The sequence below is a fragment of the Gobio gobio genome (assembly GCF_949357685.1).
Source record: "Gobio gobio genome assembly, chromosome: 2".
NCBI classification, from domain to species: Eukaryota; Metazoa; Chordata; class Actinopteri; order Cypriniformes; family Gobionidae; genus Gobio; species Gobio gobio.
In genome coordinates this window covers 62,677,901-62,700,723 of record NC_137098.1, presented here as the reverse complement: position 1 = coordinate 62,700,723, position 22,823 = coordinate 62,677,901, and the positions used below count along the sequence as shown (strand labels likewise).

General features: G+C 38.3%; 1 protein-coding gene across 2 annotated transcripts; it reads right to left on the bottom strand.

Annotated features, from left to right (window-relative positions):
* Positions 1-9,158: 9,158 nt before the first annotated feature.
* sat2a.1 (spermidine/spermine N1-acetyltransferase family member 2a, tandem duplicate 1) lies at positions 9,159-22,524 on the bottom strand. 2 transcript variants are annotated; one of them, XM_079809131.1, is made up of 7 exons: positions 22,496-22,524; positions 22,338-22,401; positions 13,940-13,991; positions 13,737-13,820; positions 9,808-9,909; positions 9,690-9,730; positions 9,159-9,579 (listed from the first exon to the last, which is right to left on the bottom strand). In XM_079809131.1, the coding sequence occupies exons 2-7, from the start codon at positions 22,398-22,400 to the stop codon at positions 9,406-9,408; spliced, it is 516 nt and encodes a 171-aa protein (XP_079665257.1). In that variant the 5' UTR covers position 22,401; positions 22,496-22,524; the 3' UTR covers positions 9,159-9,405. The 2 variants fall into 2 exon arrangements, with proteins under 2 accessions (XP_079665257.1, XP_079665258.1); XM_079809132.1 differs by lacking the exons at positions 22,338-22,401; positions 22,496-22,524 and adding an exon at positions 17,965-18,260.
* Between the last annotated feature and the right edge of the window lie 299 nt (positions 22,525-22,823).

Here is a 22,823-nt window from a genome sequence, read left to right as displayed (position 1 = left end):
GAAGTATCATCCAAGGGTGCAAAAACAGCATCCATAGATCCTCCTGAACCAAAACAACCAGCTTATGCTGCGTTCACACCATAACTACTGTCATAAAGATGGAAACCTGTGACGTTAGACTCAGAGCGGTTTGTGACTCGAATTTATGCGTTTCAGTGGCAACGCTATCAACGCTGAAATGAATCTGCAGCAGTCAGGTGGTACAGGTCAGTGCTCTTTAAGTTGTTTACATTCATTATTATTGTAAAGTTATTTGCTTTCAGACAAGAGATAATTTAACGCTGTCTCTCAGGACGCTTTGCAGACTCTGCTGTTTCTATTGCAAGCTGCTCCAAAAAATGCCTACCCTCCCTTTAATAATACATTTTAATACGTTTTTTTGCATATGACAATGAATAATAATTATGTTTAAGCAACATATCAGGCTCTATTTTGTGTGGAAATACTCCATCAATACACATTTTGGATTCTTTATGTAGCCTAACCTGAATCAACTCATAAGCTCATTAGTAGAAGCTATGTGATATAGTAGGCCTATAAATTAACCTTATGTGTGTGCTATTTCATGGTTAATAAAATATTAGCATGTATTAACTTCAAATGGCACGTGAATTGTTTGCTTGAGCTGGGTTTTATCTTTTAATCCTAAATGTAAAATGTTGAAATGACAATTTCTAAAATCTTTTGTCATTCTTATCTCTTCTGTGGTCTCTAAAATGATAAGTAGTGCAGTCTAATCATTGTTTCCTAACATAAACGTCAATGATGTAAGATGTGTGTAATTCTGCTCTCCCTCTCATAATAAGACCCAAACAACAGGATGGTTTCCTGGCAATGAGTTGGATCTTCATGAGTCAGAAAATGAGCAAATCAGAGTCTGTCTGATTTATTATTGCAGACAGACAATTTTCCTCAGTGTTTTTACTATTTAATTTGCTACGCAACTTTGGCCTGCCAATCAGCTGAGATTTTAATGGATTAAACGAAGGAACTTCACGACTGCTGTCTCAGTTGTTATTAACAATGAAATACTACTTGAATTCCTCAGTGAAGTGCTCTGGAAAAAGTCCTAAATGTGTTATATCGTTAATCACTTCTCCGGGTGAACACTTGATGTCGCTGTTGCTTTAGGTGTGGAAACTGCAACATGTTGGCGTTTGAGCAGCTTAGAAATGTATCCTAGTGATCTGCTGGCCAAATGTGAATCCTTCTTCCCGCTACAGTGGTCATTAATTCAAAAGTGAGCTTTGATGGAATTAACTCTATTTATTTTATGATTAGTCGTGCATAGTTTTGTTCAACCCTAATCTAGATCACACTGTTTTAAAGGCTTAAAGGGATAGTTCACCCTCATGCCGTTCCAAACCTGTAAGACTTAAGTTAATTTTTGGAACACAAATGAAGATCTTTTTGATGAAATCTGAGATATTTCTGTCCATCCGTTGACAGCTACGCAACTGACACTTTGACGCTTCAAAAAGAGATGGTAAAACTAGATTTCAGAAGAGACTCAATCACTTTATATGATGAACAGATTGAATTTAGGCTTTTATTCACATATAAACATTCATCAGTGAACATAAACAGAAGCTCAACCGAACCACGCAAGAACAAACCTCATTGGTTCTTGCAGAAGCTCAAACGTGATGCGTAACACGAGAATGAACCTCATTGGTTCTTGCTGAAGCTCAAACGTGATGCGTAACATGAGAATGAACCTCATTGGTTCTTGCTGAAGCTCAAACGCACTGCGTAACACCAGAATGAACCTCATTGTTTCTTGCTGAAGCTCAAACGTGCTGCGTAACACGAGAATTAACCTCATTGGTTCTTGCAGAAGCTCAAATGCACTGCGTAACACCAGAATGAACCTCATTGGTTCTCGCACATCAAGCGAACATGCTTGAGCTTCCGTTTACCACAACTGATGTGTGAGTTGATGGACTAAATTTAATCTGTTCTTCATATAAAGCGATCGAGTCTCTTCAGGAAATTTTGACTAAACTGCTACATTTATATGGATTAGTTTCACGATCTCTTTATGAACTTTTTGAAGCATCAAAGTGGGAGTTGCGTAACTGTTAATGGAGGGACCAAAAGCTCTCAGATTTCATTAAAAAGATCTTCATTTGTGTTCTGAAGATTAACGAAAGTATTACGGGTTTGTAACGACATGAGGTGAGGAATTAATGGCATAATTTTCATTTTTGAATCAACTAACCCTTAGAGCCTGTTCACACCGAGAACGATAACTATAATGATAACTAGCTTATTATTAGCCTCGACACCAACGCATAATATATTTCTGTTTACTCTTTAAGTGTGCTGCAAGATGAATTCTGAATGATTGGCTCAGTCAGTTCATCAGCTGGTAAAAATAGTTCTGAAAGTGATTCCAAGGATATCGTTCCACTGTGTCTTATCGTTATAGCTGGTGTGGATTCTAGTTTATGTTTAGAACTATTTTTATAACTGTCTTTATCGATATAGTTATTGTCCTTGGTGTGAACAGGCCTTTAGGCAAGTTAAAACCCATGCAACGAAAAAACCCACACAAATATACTTTTATTGATGACTGAAAGAACAGAGAAATCAGAATCCACAGTAAACTGGATACAGGAGATAATATAGTTTAAGTGCTACAAAATAACAGTTCTTTTCTAGCAGGTCATAAACATGTTATTACAACTAACTAAATGTACAGACTGAGGTACTTACGAGTTGTATGTTATTCTGGTTTGTGATGTATTCAGTAACAGCACAAGATTTTCTTGCCAAAAGACCTTTTGGCAATAAACATAAAAAAATCTGGTTTCTAAAATATTGCATAAAAATAATCAGCAAAATGCACTAAAATCTTCTACAAGGTAATGTAAACAATTAACAAAAATCCAATCATGGTTCCACTAACCAACAACATATAGGATTCAGCTTATTTACATTTGTAGTGCATTTCTCTAGTTTTTGTGAGCTTATTCTCTGTTATGACTAATAAATGCATGGTGACAGTTATCAAACATTAGATGAGAAAAGTGTGTGGCTCATATCTGTGCATGTACAATGCAAAAGGACACATCTTCATCTTCTAGGTGGCTGTGACTCTCTTCTTGTATTTTTACAGTACATTACTGGCAGCATGGTTGCCAGCAAGTTACTGTATTTTGATTCACAGCAATTGTACTGTAATTTAAATGTAACTTTTATTTTTAATTTTCTGTTTTAATGTTTTAATTTTAACTGTATAAAGCTCAGTTGTGCAGAACTTTGTTTGACAAAAAAAGTTTAATTATATTAAAAGATTAATTAAATTAACGTCTTTTATGTCTTAATTTGATTACCAGAAAATACACAGCACATAATTTGTGGGAAATCTTTTCATAGAAATGAAATTAAAAAGAAAAAAATAACATGGTTGTTTTTATTAATTCAATTTAAAGCTACACTGTGTGATATTTTCCCCCACCTAGCGGTTAAAAGGTATATGACCATCCAGTGAATATTAGTTTCTCCTCCTCTCAATTCCGATTTCGTTTTAACTCCTACGGTGGCCAATTTAGTCCAAGATTAACATGGCTTCCAGTGCGACCTCGTCCACATTCGACACGGTGCCATCGAGTGTTAAAACGCGAAAGGCAAAGCTTGAATTCACGGGTATGTCCCTCTTTGGCTGATGTACTTTCAAGATGGAGGGGCAACATGGCGACCCGCATTTGACCCCTCACCCGTATGTATTTTCAATGGCATATTATAAACTTACGAGAATACTTTATTACTTGAAAGAAGTAAATATACATTAATGAGCACATATATTTTTGAAAGAACTAAGTGTTTTTAGCTCAGAATAAACTAAAAAAAGTTACACAGTGTAGCTTTAAGTACCTAGTAGCTTACTATCTAGTACATATTACAGTATACAAACATCACAGACAATGGCAGACAGAGACCAGGGCAGCTCTGGCATAATGTCAATAACACTTCTATAAATGACTTACAGGTTATTTATAGTTATTGATGTAAATCCCTAAAGTACCGAAAAAAGGCACCGTTGGGTACTGTTGTGAATTTCCTTTTCCTCGTTTGAAGAAGAGACCAGGAGACGTTGGGATATCTTTAAAGCAGACGTTACTCGTATATTGAGAATCGTGCTGTTCTTCGGCTGAGGTTCCAAGTCTCCTGGTCTCTTCTTCAAACGAGGAAAAGGAAATTCACAACAGTTTTTGTGCCGTGACCCGGATAGAGTTCCAGCTTCCTCACCTGAAATCCAGATTGAAACTTCAAGCTCAAAGATAAAGATCTGCCCACGTTCCAGACTGGAATCCGGAGCGAAACTTCCAGCTGAACAAAGATTTCCAGACCGAATGTTTTTCTCAACCAAGGGTTGTGGTGAGTGCTGCTTTCTAATCCAAAAGAACCTAAGACCAGTACAAATTTTGTATCCTCTGTGCCGCCAGGCAGGGTAGAGTTATCAGACAGCTGTAGGGTTTGGTTAACTAAGTTATCCTCTGTTGTTCAGGCAGGGAAGAATTGGTTTTGCCTCTGTATTTTCAAGCAGGGAAGATTGGCTTCAAGCTAATAATTGTTTAAACCTCTGTTCAAGCAGGGAAGAATTGTTTTTGCCTCTGTATTTCAAGCAGGGAAGTTGTTTGCCTCTTCATTAAGAAGGTTAGCATAACGTGCTAATAGTTGTTTTGCCTCTGTTTTAGGCAGGGAAGATGAACATTTGGTTAATATTTGTGTTGTCCTCTTTTTTTTTGCCAAAGAAAGTTAACAATAGTTGAGCTGTGTTAACAAGTTTGTTGATCAGAGAAATCAATGTTTGTGTGTGGTAACAAAGAAATTCAAAAATGTTTAGAAAGAATGCTAGACTGACCCCCACAACTGAAAAAGGGGGTCTCGCAACTTCTTTGTGGACAGACAGTGATTTCAAATCACAGTTAGGAGTGCAGATGGATTTAATTGTCACAGAGAAAGTTAGACAAAAACTATAACTCAGAAATATGAGATCCATCCAGACAAGACTTGGAACAGCACGATTCTCAATAAACGAGTAACGTCTGCTTTAAAGATATCCCCACGTCTCCTGGTCTCTTCTTCAAACGAGGAAAAGGAAATTCTCAACAGTATCGAATTCCGGGTACCGGTACCGGTTAAAATGTGAACGGTACCCAACCCTATCTGTGACTGTCCTTGAGTGGCCCTGCCAGAGCCCAGACTTGAACTGGATTAAACATCTCTGGAGAGATATGAAAATGGCTGTGCATTGATGCTCCCCATTTAACCTGATGGAGCTTGAGAGGTTCTGCAAAGAAGAATGGGAGAAACTGCCCAAAAATAGGTGTGCCAAGCTTGTAGCATCATACTCTAAAGACTTGAGGCTGTAATTTGTGCCAAAGGTGCTTCAACAAAGAATTGGATTAGATCAGATTAGATTCAACTTTATTGTCATTACACAAGTACAACACGAAATGCAGTTTAGGTCTAACCAGAAGTGCAATAACAGCAAGTGCAGGATATACAACGGTTGCATAAGTGCAGGACATGGATATGTACTGAATATATAAATATAGAGATGGTCATTATTGAGCAAAGGCTGTGAATACTTATGCATGTGATTTTTCTTTCTTTTTTTCGTGGAAAAAGTGAAGCACTGTGAACACTTTCCGGATGCACTGTAGTTTAAGAGCATTACTTGTGTTTTACCTTATTTTCAGATAAGGTGGATATATGCACAAGACTGACTAGATGTTTAAGCAAACACACTGTGCAAAAGGCCAGGTTGTGTTTAGATGCGGGATGATACAGACCAACCTAAGCACTTTATTGTTATATGCTGCAACGTCATCAGTGCTAAAGCGGAACTGCCTGCGGATAGCGAGTAGGTAGGCCAACATGTTAGTACAGGGGCTGGTCATATAATTAGAATATCATCAAAAAGTTTTTTTTTTTTTCACTAATTCCATTCAAAAAGTGAAAGTGCTTGTGTATTATATTCATTCATTACACACAGACTGATATATTTTAAATGTTTATTTCTTTTAATTTTGATGATTATAACTTTGACAACTAAGGAAAATCCCAAATTCAGTATCTCAGAAAATTAGAATATTACTTAAGACCAATACAAAGAAAGGATTTTTAGAAATCTTGGCCAACTGAAAAGTATGAGCATGTACAGCGCTCAATACTTAGTTGGGGCTCCTTTTGCCTGAATTACTGCAGCAATGCGGCGTGGCATGAGGAGATCAGTCTGTGGCACTGCTCATGTGTTATGAGCCCAGTTTGCTCTGATAGTGGCCTTCAGCTCTTCTGCATTGTTGGGTCTGGCATATTGCATCTTCCTCTTCACAATACCCCAGAGATTTTCTATGGGGTTAAGGTCAGGCGAGTTTGCTGGCCAATTAAGAACAGGGATACCATGGTCCATAAACCAGGTACTGGTTGCTTTGGCACTGTGTGCAGGTGCCAAGTCCTGTTGGAAAATGAAATCTGCATCTCCATAAAGTTGATCAGCAGCAGGAAGCATTAAGTGCTCTAAAACTAGGGATGGCTGACGCGAAACTGACGTTTTGGGGCTTTGCCGAGATCCTGAAGCGCAGATGTTTCGAAACACTGCTCCGAACTGCGATTCGAAACACCCATGTCACGTGACTATGGCTAAATGAAGCTTCAAGTGTTTCATCAGGTGGCGCCTGTCGAAACTGTGTTGATTAAAGGGGGCTGGAACAAACCACACAGTCACACATCTGTTTAAACCTAATTCACCACAGTTTAAAAGTGAAGTAAATCCATCTTCACCTCGTGGGTTTTTGTGAGAGGAGAGAGATTTTGTGATAGCAGTGATTTTGTGATACAAGTGAGATTTATAGTGCGCTTTGGTTAGATTGATAGGTTTAGACAGTGACAGATAGGATAGATATAGTGACACATTCATATTTTAGATAGTGACAGAGAGCACAGCATAAGTGAGAGATATAGAATTATATTGATTCATAGGTGATATATAGATAGATATATTAATAGAATAGATAAAAATGGAGGCTCCACATAAGAGATGCCGGACATTTTTTTTTTTTTGCTGAACAAATAATCATTTACAAACAGCATGGCAATAACAGAACATTTTCGTATTACAAAATACAGATCAGGTGCTTGAAAGTACAGTAGAAAAATATATCAGGCAAATAAAAGAAACAAAAAAACATTAAAGGCGCTAGGGTTTTGTTTGAAGATCATATTCTTCTATAATGGAAAAAAGACTGATTGCATTTTCATAACTTTGAGGGCTTTTGTATAAGAGTTAAACTCATTATGAAATTAATAATATCTTGGTTTCACCTTTAAGAACTTGCATTTGTGTAGGCTATATACAATTTTCCCAGCATGAGGATGTTGTTAATCAGGAAGTTATCTTTGTTATTGTCCATTGCAAGAGATGCCGTACATCTGTGGTGTGGGTTCATTTCCATTTGGAAACACCAAATAAAGTGAGATGTGTGTATTGTGATGATAGGCAGCTAGCCTTCATGCACCATTTGAGGAGCACTCATCCTGGGATTTTGGAGGGTGCAGAGGACAACAAGTGTCCCATGTGAGAGGGTTTTTCAAAGGCTGGAGAAATTATATGTAAAAAAAAGAAGTCAGCTGAGTCCTTAAACAGCAGAGCAAATCATATTTTTGAATAAAAATGTTATGCAACAAATGTGACACATTCTGGCAGCTTCACGAAGCCTCTGCCTTCCCATAACTATCTAAAACTTCCTGGTATACGGCTGCGTTGACCTTGGACCTCAGAAAACACAGTGGACCAACACCAGCGGACCAACCTTGGACACAGAGCTCTGTGAACAGCCAGCCTCTTTTGCAATGACCTTTTGTGTCTTGCCCTCCTTGTGCAAGGTGTCAATGGTCATCTTTTGGACAACTGTCAAGTCAGCAGTCTTCCCCATGATTGTGTAGCCTACAGAACTAGACTGAGAGACCATTTAAAGGTGTTAAATCAACTTGTTGATGATATTCTAATTATATGACCAGCACCTGTACATGCAAGAGTGAAAAGTTTGTTACGTAGGCATTTATAAGCGCAGAGCAGGAGTTAATGTTGGGTTACTGTGTGCGTGCAAAGAAAGTAAGTGATTATTATCTGTATTCCTGTTTATTGTTAGGAGATCAGCTGTTTTATTCCTCTGATTATAGAAGTAGCCAATTAGTATGTACATCTTGTATTACCTGCTTGATTTCATGTGTGTTTCTGGGTTATGTTGAGGAGGATATATTTATTTATTTATTTGAGTTGATTTTCCTGTTCAATATCTTACAGAAACCACACATGTATGCCCAAGTTTCTTCAGTAAAGAACTCATCTACATACACAGAGTGTATCTCTTCAATTAAGAAAATATCTCATCCTGACAGACTGCCTGCTGTTTCGCACCCATCAATTTTAATACCCATGTACCGTCCTCAACATGGGAACCCCTTCGTTTCACACACATTCAAATAAAAGGACACCTATATGGCTAAACACTAAAATGGCTATTTAAATAGAACATCTAAGAAATATAATGGTAACAGTACCAACTGTAACAATTTCACTTCCACTCTTTCGACAGGTACAAAATGACGATGCCATAATGCCCAATACATGTGATCACCACCAATAACGCAACAGTGCACTTCTGAATCTTTGGTTAGGCCAGACTTCACAATTTAAATGTATAGAATGAACTGGTATCACTTGAAATTATAATGCATGTGCATTCGCATCTGGTGGCTGTTGTTCTCTGCAATGCTTCTCGTCTATATAGAAAATTGATATAGGAGATGAGCATGGTTACGTAATCCATTTTGCCTATTTGAACTGACAGTTTAATCTCTTCCTGTGCTTATCAAACAACTTGTTACTTGTGTCAGGGTGGGTCGCCTACAATGGTTCAGGCTGCAGGGTTGCCAAATGACTAAAGAAACGTTATAAGCAAGATGATAGAAAACTGTATGTTTCTCGTCTTTACCACCCACTGCAACTTAAAACAACGACTGAAATAAGCGCAGTTACAATAGCAAAATATGTGGGAGAGCGTTGCTATAATGTGACTATATTGTATTGCAATAGGTAGCACTTCATAGTCAATACCAAATCAAAACTAGTTTGCAAATCATTTGTAATTGAAAGAATTTAATGACAAAATCTGGTTATGGTTACACTTAAAATAGCTACAAAATAGATGTATTACATTTTAAAAACTTATACCATTAATTGTACTCAGCATGTATAGAATGTATAAGACAGATGGGTGTTGACAACAGTAAAGCAGATTTCTTTGTTCAATTTCAAATATCTTCGTTTATTTTCAATCCTACATTTGTGGCTGTGGTCTGGTTGACAGGGGAATCAATGTGCTTCAAAATTTAAAGGTCCCCCTGTGCCAAGTGTTCAAGGGCATCGCCCTCACAGCGCATGCAGTGATAGCCGAGGTCGGAGGTCACATCCCAGCAGCCCTGCTTTCGGTAGAAGTCAAGAGATGACTTGTTCCAGTTCAACACAGTGAAATTCAGCTGGGTGCAACCCGCAGCCAGACCAAGCTGAGGGCGATCATAAACACAAATCACAACAGATTGATTCAACAGCTTCTTATGACCGGCTGCAAATGCTGCCGTTATCTAGTATACACCCCCCCCCCCCCCCCCCTCACCTGGGAAACTTTTGCCATCAGAGCCTTACCAATGCCTTTCCCTGGAGATACTCACAGAAAATCAATAATCAGTTTGTTACATTCAAATAAACAAAAGCACACAGTGTTCTTTCCTTACCTCTGAACTCTGGCATCACATACAGATCCTCCATGTACACTGCCCGACCTTTCCATGAGCTGTACGAGAAGAAGTACAGAGAGTAACCAACCTTGGTATGACCTGTAAAGAGAATCATTCAGTCAGCTTGATGCAGAAAAAACATAATTTACAGACAAAGCATTATAAAAATAATCAGCTGCTGTCAGATTCAATACAGTCGCTGCTTTATCCTTCAACAAAAGCTTCTTTACAAACTCTCCATTACACTGTGCCTCGCTTACTAAACAATCTGCTTTCAAATGCTCCGAACAATTATATCATCCTCTGATGCCACCAGGGACACCATTAAAATAAGGCAGCGGATATTTACACCAAGTGCAAATAGTGATAGATGCTATTTACACTAAGTGTCACATCTGATCTGTGTCTTGCACTTGTGGGGACTTTTATGTTGTAGTTTATTAGTCCCTAGGTTCTATGCTTTGTTTCTGTGTCCTGTTTCCTGTGGGGTTTTTGTAGTTCTTGTAGTTTTTCATGTTGATTAGTCTCCCCAGGAGTTTCCCATTCACCACACCCCTTGTTATCTCATTTAGCTAGACTGTTTAGCTAGAGTGTTATTTTGTTCCTGGTTTTTGATCAGGGGCCCGTTCTTCGTACCTCGCTTAATACATCTAAGATGATTTGACAGATCCCAGATCTTTTAATCGTGATAACTGATCTCTGGCTAATTTGGTTCTTCAGACGAATTTGCGGATTGGATTAAAATATCTGGATTAAATGATCACAGATCACAGCGCGTTCTTGTGTTCCCTGAAGAGGGCAGATGCATCGATACTCGAAACCACGATCAGCAATGCAGCGATAGGTTGGCGTCAAGACAGCAACGTAATGACATCATATAATTAAAAAAGCCACCTGGCAAAAAAACTTGACAAATTATACAATAAAACCCCCACGAATTTCTGGACCTTTATAAGGAAACAGCCAAACCACCAAACCAACATAAAAGTTATGATAGATAAATTATAAATGTTTTTTTGTTTTTTTAACATGATTACCAATTATTTATATTCACGATTTTATACAGTATTTGTACACCCTTTACATTTTTATTTCAATGCTGTAATTTAATTTTTAATTCAATTTGGAGCAGATTTGTAACGTGACAGTATTAAAGTTTCTTAAAGGTCAAGATCAAATTCTCTGCATCTCTTGCGCTGCATCAAGCCATCCCATAATATCTGTCATCACTTAAATTAATGCACGGCTCAGAGTAACTTTTCAACATGTGTGTAAACCTCCAATAAAATTATAAAGTAATTATTCCATCACAAATAAATCGCTCAATCAAGTGGCTGTGTCTATATTATTATAAACAACATTATAATATTATATACATTCTCATATACATATACAATATAACATTTTTATTTTAAAATTATTATTATTGCCCCTGGTTCAGTAATGAACTCTTGTAATAAAGTAGCTGTGGCTGGGACAGATTTTAAGTATCACCTCAAGATGCAATCTAATCCTGTTTACATGAAATAAGCTGCTCCCGAGCAGGTTTAAGCTTACGGACCTGTTACTATGACAGCAAGTCCAGGATGAGCTTAGAAGAACCAAACAATCCGAGATCATGCCAAATCGTCAACAATCAAATCCAGCTAACTGAGTTAGCGACGTACGAAGAACGGACCCCAGTTGTTTGCAATATATGTAAACAGTAATTACATGTAATTTAAACTTTATTTTGATACATACTATTTGCACCTCAGTATTGTTGTACATTAACAGGATGCAATAATAACAGTGTAAATGATTATATTTATTAAAATTATTAAATGGATGCCACCTTAATGGGACAATAAAAGCCCTCCCTACACCTACCCCTACCCAATAAATGCTTTTATTATTATTAAACATTTCGTTAGGCACTTTATTTCCACATTTCGAACATTTTCTTAATTTTTATTAAAAGTAAATGCATTTCTGGTGTGATTTGAGAAAAGAGATAAGAACAAACTCTACAAAAGGCGGATTCGAATCCATGTCAAAGTCAGCGCCACTGAAGTCAAAGCACATTTTTAAATCGTGTTTGGCCCAACCAGGCATTGTTAGGCGGACTTAGTGCGAATAGCACTTGCCAACAAGGCACGCTATTTGCACTTGGTGTGAAAAGACACTGATTTAAAATAAATCATCTACTTGTTTCTGACGCTGGGATCCTTCTGAAGTCTGTACAGAGACACAGGCGAGCTGTTTAAACTGGACGAATCAAAGCAAATGTTCTTTCACTCTGAACATGCATCTTCTGTATACAATATCTAGTGTAGACAGTGTCAGTGATTATAATGGTTTTGCTTTTGACGCAGTGCTCACATCCAGGTTAACCAAATGTCAGCCGTTAAGTGACTGAACTGGCTATGATGATGTATAACTATTCATCAATGACTTTCTCTGGAGGCAGTCATATGTAAATGTATTTGCCTGGTGTATGAGCCGTTTTTAGAGCTTGATTAAATAACTGGTTTGTTTATAATGAGGTGGATGTTTTAAGCTATGAAACTTGCAAGGCGTTTTATGGTACAAAGTAGGGATGGCGAAAACTAAACATTTTCTTGACCGACCACCGAGCCTCATTAGCCGGTTGAAACCGGTTAACCGATTAGTTTAAAATATGCTGCGCTATTTGAAATAACAGCCGCGAGCCGCGCCTGCAATTTCGCAACTCTGTCGCATCTCTCTGCCGCTCTGCCTCCCGCTCTCACACACACACACTGTCCCGGCGCCGCCGCCTCCCTTCCACTCACGTCACTTTTTTAAAATCCCCTACAGCGCGAAACATGAGTCCCGCAAACGCGGCGCAGAGGAGCTTGTTTGTAATCGGAGGACGATGGCTCCTTAGTTTCGAAATGGTTTGGGTACAAGGTGATCGCGTTGAAAATAAAGGCATTTGTCTAGCGTTAGAAGCTCATCTGAAACATTGCCGCGGCTCATTTAAGAAAATGACAGCTCCGAAGAGACGCAGCTTTAGTTCGAGGTAGTGCTAACAATAATAAAGAAAGATGATGATCAACACCTTATGTGTTACCACTGAAATGTAGATGTAATATATTTCCAAATGTAAGCCCATCTTATGCGGAATGTTGTCTAATAGACTGCAACACGATAAAACCAATGGATAAAACAGGCACCTTCAGAATGCGTAAAAGACGCACCGGCCAAGGCAGGTCTAACTCACTGTGTGCCTTCTAATTAAGCACTGTATCACACAAGTTGCAACTTACATCTGTGTCGTTCTTTTTGGTGAAATGGTCCCACACACTACTTTTCTTTGCACGCTTCATACTGTCGTCTGCCCTGGCTCTAACTGCAAACCTTGTGAGCGCGCAAACCCAAACGCTGTGACGTCGCGCCAAATGTTTTTATTGGTTTATTAAGTACAAAGAGTCGAGTTATGAAAAATTGAGTGTGAGGGATTTGTTCACTTCACACAAAAAGATTTTGGAATGAGATGGCGAACTGTAGTAGCGTTTAGTCCACTGTCTATAATAGCCTAATTTAGAGATCACTTTTTTTTTTTTACCGACAACCGACAACTTTGATCGGTTAACGTTGATACGGTCAACCACCGGTCAAACGGTCATCGGTTAACATCCCTAGTACAAAGACCTCTTATAATCAAGGCAAAATTGATTTCTCATGTCATGAACCCTTAAAAATGTGTAGAAAATGTATATATGATGTAACTCTGGGGAGGTAAAGCAAGAGAATAAAATGGCAAAACAGGCTTATGTAACATCCATACACTCAGGCTAGACATGACACACAGGCCCAGATTAGATAACAAATGTATAACACAACACAGAAGGACAGCAGATTTTTGCTCGATTGCTGATCAAAGATAAATATCGAATCAGGCAGCCCAGTTCTTTTTTTCTCACCATCTCTGGACTTAAGATGCTCTGGCACTTCGGCAATAATTCCATGGAAAAAAGGGTTTTTGGAGAATCCATCCTGCTCCAGATCTATAGTAAAGAAGTATGATTAGTACCAGCTCCAAATTCTTACTAAAACAATCCACAGCATGAATTATTCCATACAAATCATTGTATTTGTATTGGAGAGATGTGACAATCATGCCTACCTCTTTGTGTAATCTTGATCTGGTCTAAAACTTTCTCATGCTCTGCCAGTTCCTAGTGTGAAAGATTTGACAATACAGACCAATCAGAAGCTTGGCCCACCCTGGCCCCATGCCAAATAAGCAATTTCAATAGTTCAGCTCCAGATTTTGAGAGAGATCATGGTTTTCGGTTGCTTGCCTTGAAAAAAATCTGCTTGTTATTTAAGTCTCTTTTTTCAGCTTAAGCATTCAAACGATTTTAAATCATTTCGCAAAAATACTCGGCCGCGCCCTATTTTCATTTTATTGTGATTTGGTTACAGTCAATCCTTTATTTTTTTCTTATCACAGACTGTTATTATATGAGTGCCTTGAACTATGGCTTATTGTCATGAGTCAATCAAATTTATTGGAGCATTTATTGGACAAAAATCCCTGTGCAGCTGCAATAGGGCTATCTTTGCAGGAAAGAGTGCAGAGAGCCAGACATTCAGCTGGTTGTAGCAAAGAAGTGATTCCCAGTAGTTCCTTGGGGAATGAACAATCTCACAAACGTAAGAGGCCTGATGAGCCTACCAGGTCCTCACGTCCTGAAGAGCCCAAGGACGATACTCAGTCACAAATTTTAGCAGCATTACATGACTTAGCTGGTAGACTTGAAATGCATAGTTCTCCAGTGAATGTACAACCATCCGCACTGCCTGCTGCATCCTCACCTGGAGATGAGTCAACATCATTTCAGGAAAGGAAGGATGATTCTATGGATGTCGTATCACTACATGCAAATAATTCACTTTGTGGTATTGAGGGGAATGTTGAAGAAGATGAGGAAGATGAATCCAGGTCTGACACTTCAGAAGAAGGCCTGCATTCTGATATTTTTTCACGCATTTTAAGTGCGTTAAGGAACCTGGGCCTTGATACTCAGGAAGAAGCCACAGCTCCAGTGCCCACACAAGGTGAATGGCGAGTATTTCACGTACGCAGCCTCCTGCGTCTAGTCCGGTGGCTGACGATTATTCCCAGATGCTGAGGAAAGCTTGGAAAAACCCAAAAGCTGCACCCACTTATCTATATAAATGACTGGATTGCTCATGACGTCATAAAAAGTGAAGCCGCTGCGCCGCCATGTTGGTATTCCCTAGTCAGCTCACGCGTTCTATTGAATGAATAGGACATTATATGATATTACTGAGAAAACATTGTCTAAGGAGACACCGTTTTTATATCTGTAGTCTCCCTGTACATTATTACAACACAAACGTCCTGTTTATAGTCAGGAATTTCCCCAGCTGATTAAAAAGTTACGTTTAGTGAACATCAGCTCGGCGGGCGGACGAGGCACTTCTGCGCATGTATTACAACTGTCAAAGAGCGCATTTTGAAATCGGAATAAAGATTTATGCCTTGTAACCTGAAATCGCCTTGTACTGTTGCGTTTATGCATTTATGTTGTACTGTAGTATTGTTTTATTCATACAATACGCTAACTGCAAATGTTGTTTCAACAATGATTTCGTTAACAGCATGCATTTTGAAGCAGTTCATTATTTAAATGATGATTAAATAAATATGTAATTCAACAACATGGCATACAAAACACTTATATAAAATACTTATGCTCATATAACACTTGGAATATATGGCAACTCATATGGAAACTGTAACGGCACAAATTTGCGCTGTCTTTAAGAGTCTGAAATAGACGTTGCTCAATCAGGAAATAAAATCCACACATCATAGCGCGGACTACTTTATTTCCGAGATGATGCATGGCAAACTTTGAATTGTAATACAATATAGTGCAATACAGAGGCTTGTATTAATATTGTATAAGCTATTCAATTTCTGCAGCTACACACACAAAAAAAAAAATGTTTTACTTAACCTGTTGTCTTAATGAGAAAGAATGGAAGAAGCCAAAAATTTTATTCAGCACCGCCCATATAATTGCACATGAAAAATTAAAATGCGTTTATTCTTTTGTGGCACTTGAAAAAATTATTTGGCGCCTAAGTTTTTCCCTTATAGGAGCCAATGGCTCCTTAATTGATATTTTTGTCTGGAGCCCTGAAACGGTAAATTCTCATGAAGTGACAGTTTATGCGTTCGTGTCCTCATATGGTGACCATAGACTGTGAATATGGATGTAGAGAAACTGGGGGAGGTTGCTGCTTGATAGTGACACATGGCAGAGATTACAAAGACAGTGAGCGAGTGTCACGCGCGTGTGTGTGTGTGTGCGCGCGGGCGCCCGCCATCCACACAGAGATGAAATACTGCTAAACATACTGCTAACGCGTTTTCATTTCCTCTTCGCTGGGGTTGGTATTTTTTTAACAGTCTATGGTAGCAACACAGCACAACTGTGTTTGCAATGCATTCTGAGCAGCGAAGAAGAACCGTGCAACGGTTAGGCAAAGCTTGCGGTCATAATAACTAGGTCTTGTAAGAAAATGGTATCGGATCGGTACATGGGTTCAAGTACTCGCCGATACCGATGGCAGAATTTGCTGTGGTATCGGTGATATTTCCGATACTGTATCGGAATCGGAACAACTCTAATAAAAACTATCACTGACAACTTTTTTACATTCACACGTGAGGCTGCGCGCTGAACAGAGAGCGCTGACACATCAGATGCGCATTTAAAACACAGACAGCGAAATGGTGTGAATACAGAACACTTCAGTACATGTTTCCAAATCATTATAAAGTAATTAATTTGTTGACTAGATGCTTCATTAGCAGGGAAAGAACAGCTATGTATGCACTTTGTAGTCGAGGCTGAGAGGACATTAGCATTAGGATTACATTAGCATTAGGATTACATTAGCAGTAGCTCAAGCAGTTAAAACAATGTAACAACTCGTGACGTGAGAAAGCAAACTGTATCGTCAAGCAGCCGACAGAAATATAAACAAATCAGAAACGTATTGGATTTCAATACATATTTTGTTGTTTTGATTAGATAATTGGCAAATGTTCTAAAAAAGCTGACTGTTTGGATTTATATGAAATGTTAACGCTTTACAATAATATTTAATTTGTAACAATAAGTATTGTTCATTGTTAGTTTTATCTATTAACCTTAGTTAATGCACTATGAACGAACATTAATTAAAGGTACAATTGTATTGCTCAAATATTAATACATGCTGTAAAATGTATATTGCATAATGCATATAGTTCATGTGAGCTAGCTAAATAAGCTAATACATCCTTGTTAAAGGGGTGGTAAAACACATTCTTTCGAAGGCTTGTGTTTGTGGGGTGCACTGTTAACATGTGTTCATGCTTAGTTTTTAAAAAATTTCATTATTTTTCATTTATTTGACCTTTATTCTACACTGCTCTGTCCCTCCTTGTAAAACCGGTCTGATGGTTTTCGGGTTGTATGAAGCCAGTCCCTCAAAAATACGCAGTGGGCTCAGATTGGTTAGCTGGCCCAGTGTGCTGTGATTCGCTAACCGCAGTGCACATTTGTCGGAAACGTCACGCCCCTTACCTTTACCTGTAAACTGTGCTTTGGTCAGTATTAGAAACAATGGCGTCAATAAAACCATACCAATCTGAGCCCGAATCAGACCCAGAACATTTTAGTGAAGATGATCGAGCAGAACCTGTTCAGTCCTCAAGAGTAAAGACTGCGGGTCTATAGTGATCGCTACTGAATGACACTGTTACTTTTGTATTTTTAGAACGATTATAGCCAAATATCTGTGGCAAGAACTATTAACCCAAAACGAGCGCTAAACATTGGCTTTACTAGTAGCCAAATCACACACAGAACCATGTTTAGCATGCCCGTAGATAAACAATACACAAAAGCTCTAATCAAAGAATAATTTACACTAATGCCAGGTTCGCTGTTGAGATTTTAACGTTAGTGTTTGTAACGTTAGGTGTTCGTCGGATAACGTTAAGTATGAATGAGCATTTAACAGACTTTGCAGAACAGCGTTGTCATCTGTTTACTTCCTTGCTACAACTTACAATTAACCTATTACAGGAAAACACATTGATGAAAAATAAATCAGACTTACAGGTTGTGGCCCGTAAACAGCTTCTGTTTGTAAATCCATCTTTCAGGACAAGCCGTTGTGCGAATCCGGCATTGAACTTGCGAAGATTGTGGAAGCTTTCCTCCGTGAAATGTGCAGCGGGAGCCGTTGTGGATTCACACACTGGCAGTGTTTGTCTCGCGCAGCTGAACCGCTGCTCATGAATTGCAAATACAGACGAATATTGTCCATTATGTCACATTTTCCAGTCTTCTCCTCCGACCCCTGTCTGTCTCGTGATTTATGATGGGCAGCATATATCTGCGACCTGTTCCCCTCTGTCACAAACACACATGCATATAACATACTGTATGTTAAAGGGTTAGTTCACCCAAAAATGAAAATTCTGTCATTAATTACTTCCCCTCATGTCGTTCGACACCCGTCAGACCTCCGTTCGTCTTCGGAACAGAAATGAAGATATTTTAGTTGAAATCTGATGGCTCTGAAAGGCCTCCATTGGCACAATGCACGGTTCACTCTCAAGACCCTTAAAAGGTCCTAAAGACGTCGTTACAAAGTCCATCTCACTACAGTGGTTCTACAATAACTTTATGAATCGGCGAGAATAGTTTTTGTACGCAAAAAAACCCTAAATAACGACTTGTATGGTGATGACGATTTCAAAACACGGCCTCATGAAGCTTCGAAGCGTTATGAATCAGCGAGTCGAATCAGCGGTTTGAATCGCCAAATTTCAGCAGTTTGGCGGTTTGACACGCGATCCGAATCATGATTCGACACACTGATTCATAACGCTTCGAAGCTTCATGAGGCCGTGTTTTGAAATCGTCATCACTATATAAGTGAGATGGACTTTGTAACGATGTTTTTAGTACCTTTTAAGGGTCTTGAGAGTGAACCGTGCATTGTGCCAATGGAGGCCTTTCAGAGCCATCAGATTTACACTAAAATATCTTCATTTGTGTTCCGAAGGCGAACGGAGGTCTTAAGGGTGTCGAACGACATGAGAGCAAGTAATTAATGACAGAATTTTCATTTTTGGGTGAACTAACCCTTTAAACGCTCTGCAACACACCCCCGTCCCTAGGAAGGCTGAACAAAGCAAGTACCCCAGACCTGCAATCCGGATGAAAATAACAGCGTTTCGTCGGCATTGGCCTTTATCACAGAGGAATTGAATACCGGAAGTGCGCGTCGAAGCAGTGTGCTGATCCTTCCGGTTATGCATGTTTTCAATGTGCTGTGAACACCTAGCTGAACAAACGACAATTAAAATAAGCATCTGGAGGATGATTTAAAAATCCGGACATTTTCCGAGACAGGAGAAGAGATAAACTGATCATTACTGTGTACAGGATTTTCCAAACTCTGTTGAACTTGTAGTTTTTTTAATCCGACATAAACCGAGGGTCGTAAACATACGTGATTATTTCACCACACGTTGTCAGTGCTCGTCTAAATAGTGTCCGCGATGAAGTGTGTGTGAGACCTGACGAAAAAGATCTGAATCAACATATTGATTTGTATTAATATTTTAGTCATTGTTCTGTAACTTTTCAGTGACAATCATTTCATTGTAGCCTACAGTAAATGTAATTCACACATTTATGCCAAAATTCAGTCACGCTGTTAACGTATTACTGTTTAAGATTAATTAAATGCTTAACATCGTTTACTTTCTTTAAGGCAGTTTCCGCGCATTCATTCATCTATTTATTACATGAAAATGAACCATGGTTTTATTACAAATAAAATAAAACATGGTTATTGTAGTTTATCGTGGTATTTGTAAAACTAATACAAATGGTAGTCAATCCATGAAAAAAAAACATGGTTAACTTACTACATTCTTACTATAATAAAACCATGGTTAACTTTCGTAAGGGTGTTTATCAGTCAAATTAATTTAAAAATGTAACAACAGGTATGAAATATGATTAGTAAGAGAAACACTGTTAATGAGAAGACTCAATCACTGGACTGCGGCAGGTTAGAAATGTATTTATTATTCAGAATGCACATTTGGATGGGAACATTTTAGCAGGCTGACGATATGAGACGTAAACATCCGCAGTTTGGAAATGCATAGGCCTACAACACACAAACATACAACTTCATCCCACCATATCAGTCTCACCCATGCTCTCCTCTATTCTTTTAGTGTCAGGAAATGGTCAAATCTGAGGTAAGGATGTCATTATTTAGTATTAGAGCACCGGATCGTTGCAGCTACACCCGCGTTTTGATTGCGTCGCGATGGGACCGGAAGTAGTGGTGCACTGCTTCACTTACCGGAAATAGGAAGTGTGATAAAGGCCTATTGCAACAACACCACTCCAGCCTACTAACCACAACAATGCAGCGATACAAAATGGCCTCATACCTCCTTATTTAATATTCTCGGAGGAGGGTTTTATGTAAATATTGGGGCTGGTGATGTCAGAGACCCGGGAGGAATGTGTGTAGTCGCCTGCTGGCCGTTTGCTGTAGTCCTTAGAAATTGATTTCTTTAAAAGCAAATATCTCCCTTTGCTTTAAACTGTGAACGTTGTAACTTTGCAGATGTTGTTTATGCTCAAGCAGCAACATTACACGCTAGCTAAAGTTAGAATAGTGAAATCGTGGTTTACCACCCCTTTAACAAATGGGACTTGTAGCCTGTTACCTATGACATTTACATATATTTTTCTTGGTTATAACTAAAGTAACATTTATAATATTTTTTTAATGTTTAAATTATTTTCTGTAGAATTTGTTCTGTTAAAACTTTTTTAATGTATCCATTTTACATATATAATTTAGCAATTTTCATGATTCAGTACTGTTTTTTATTTATTTCTTGTAATTAAGTTCATCACTGTTATGTTTATTTATTTATTTATTTTTATCCAGTACCCATTTTAAAAACTATCGGTTGATTAATCGGTCATCGGCGAGTGCGGTCCAACCTAGTTATCGGTATCGGTGAAATCCACTATCGGACGACCTCTATTACCAATTACTTTCTAAATCCCATATCAATCTTGACCAGTTGAACAAAGATAGACATAAAACTGCTCTTTTAATTCGTTCAAATAAATAATATAAAATTGCATTAATTATTCTTGAACTGACCAAAATATTTAAAGGGAGAAGGTTACATTACAGTGTAACATAAGATGTAAAATTATGTTAAATCCACTATTTTTTTATATAGAAATGTTGTTGTAGTCTACAGTATTTAAAATCACATCAGAAGTAACTGTAAATTACAAAGAAATTAAGAGTAATTTCTTACTTTACCTTGAAATTACAGTAATTAATTAATTAGCTAGTAATGCATTACACCAACACTGATTATGCAAAGGCTGTGTAAATCCATTCATCTGTTAATTTAGTTGATACTGACTTTATTTGATTGGTAATAGACATACAGTGTTGTCTTATTCTGATTGAATTGATTGATTTACCGTAAGAATCTGACAAAAGGGGACACAGATATAACAATACATTTATAAATACTATTCATCTCTGGCTTTATTGTGGTATTTTAGGGTTTTGATCTTCTCTTGACTGAGAGACGCATCCTGTATTTTATTGTATTCACAAGTTCGTTTACCCATATACTCTTTAGCTGATAAGGTTTTTAGCGTATTTGGCTTGCTGTCCGCGGTGGAGGGGCTTGAGGAAGCCGCTTCCACTCAAGCTTAGATTTACCCCCCAGGGACTACTAGTGCTAGGAAGAAGAGAAAGGTAAACATGAATGTAAGTAGGTGGAGTTGGGGAGGTGGAGGGATGCAAACGACGGATGCCTGAAGGAGGTAGGAGGCTGCTTATATGCTTAGCAGTTGATTGAAAGATTAGATGGGTTCACTCCTCCCGAATTTGCGTTTGTGTACGTTAATAATTGAAAGATTACATGGGTTCACTCCTCCCGAAATTATGTTTTGAACTTCACTTATAATATATCTCTAAACTTTGACTATGTTGCATATTAATAAGTATTGTTCATTGTTAGTTGTATCTATTAACCTTAGTTAATGCACTATGAACTAACATGAATTAAAGGTACAATTGTATTGATCAAATATTAATACATGCTGTAAAATGTATATTGCATAATGCATATAGTTCATGTGAGCTAGCTAAATAAGCTAATACATCCTTGCAATACATTTCCAATGCAGTCCACTAGCTCGAAGACAAGTGTCAGGTTACAGTGTGTCAAATGAACATGTCTTACTGTAACCCTGCCTTCAACACCGATGCCATTATACGCAGGTTAAACAGCAGAGTTAGGAGGATAATGAAAGACCGCGCGCGCTGTCGGTGACGCAGCAGATGAGCGTTGCAATCCTTCAGTTTCTAAAATCGTCAGAAATGGACGCACGCACGCAGGCGCTTCGACTCACCAGAAGCATGCGCGAGATGTCCTTACAGTCCTCGAGCGTGGCGGCCCGGATTGTGAAGTCCATCCTGAGATCAACAATAATAACAAACTGAGCAACAAAAGATGAGTGTTTGTCAACGTGGAATATTTAGAAATGGAAAGGAAGAGAGATGTGTTTACGTTGCTCTGACTCTCAGACGAAACTGCTGATCAACAGCGCCATCTGCATGTTCTTATATGACATGTAGTCCTATCATCATCACTATTGGCCAGTTGGTTTAAATAAACCCTTGTAAACGGTGGATTAAAATGTGTTGGCTATAGACACTCATTATTAGACATATATAGATGTATGCACGCCATTGTTTGAAGGATTGACCACAGAAACGTTTCTTCTGTACAGTAATGTTATATTCATAGCGGACTCGTGACAGCTGCTTTAAAGTCCCCATGAAATCAAAATGGAATGGCTTTTAGTATAAATATGTTAGCATTACTGTTATCTATA

Excerpts from the sequence above, each read along its gene's own strand:
- sat2a.1 (XM_079809131.1), bottom strand. The coding sequence starts at position 22,400 with ATGGACTTCACAATCCGGGCCGCCACGCTCGAGGACTGTAAGGACATC. Across the intron at positions 13,992-22,337 it reads ACATCTCGCGCATGCTTCTG|GAACTGGCAGAGCATGAGAA; the intron begins GTGAGTCGAAGC and ends CTTTCACACTAG. Across the intron at positions 13,821-13,939 it reads GATCAAGATTACACAAAGAG|ATCTGGAGCAGGATGGATTC; the intron begins GTAGGCATGATT and ends TCTTTACTATAG.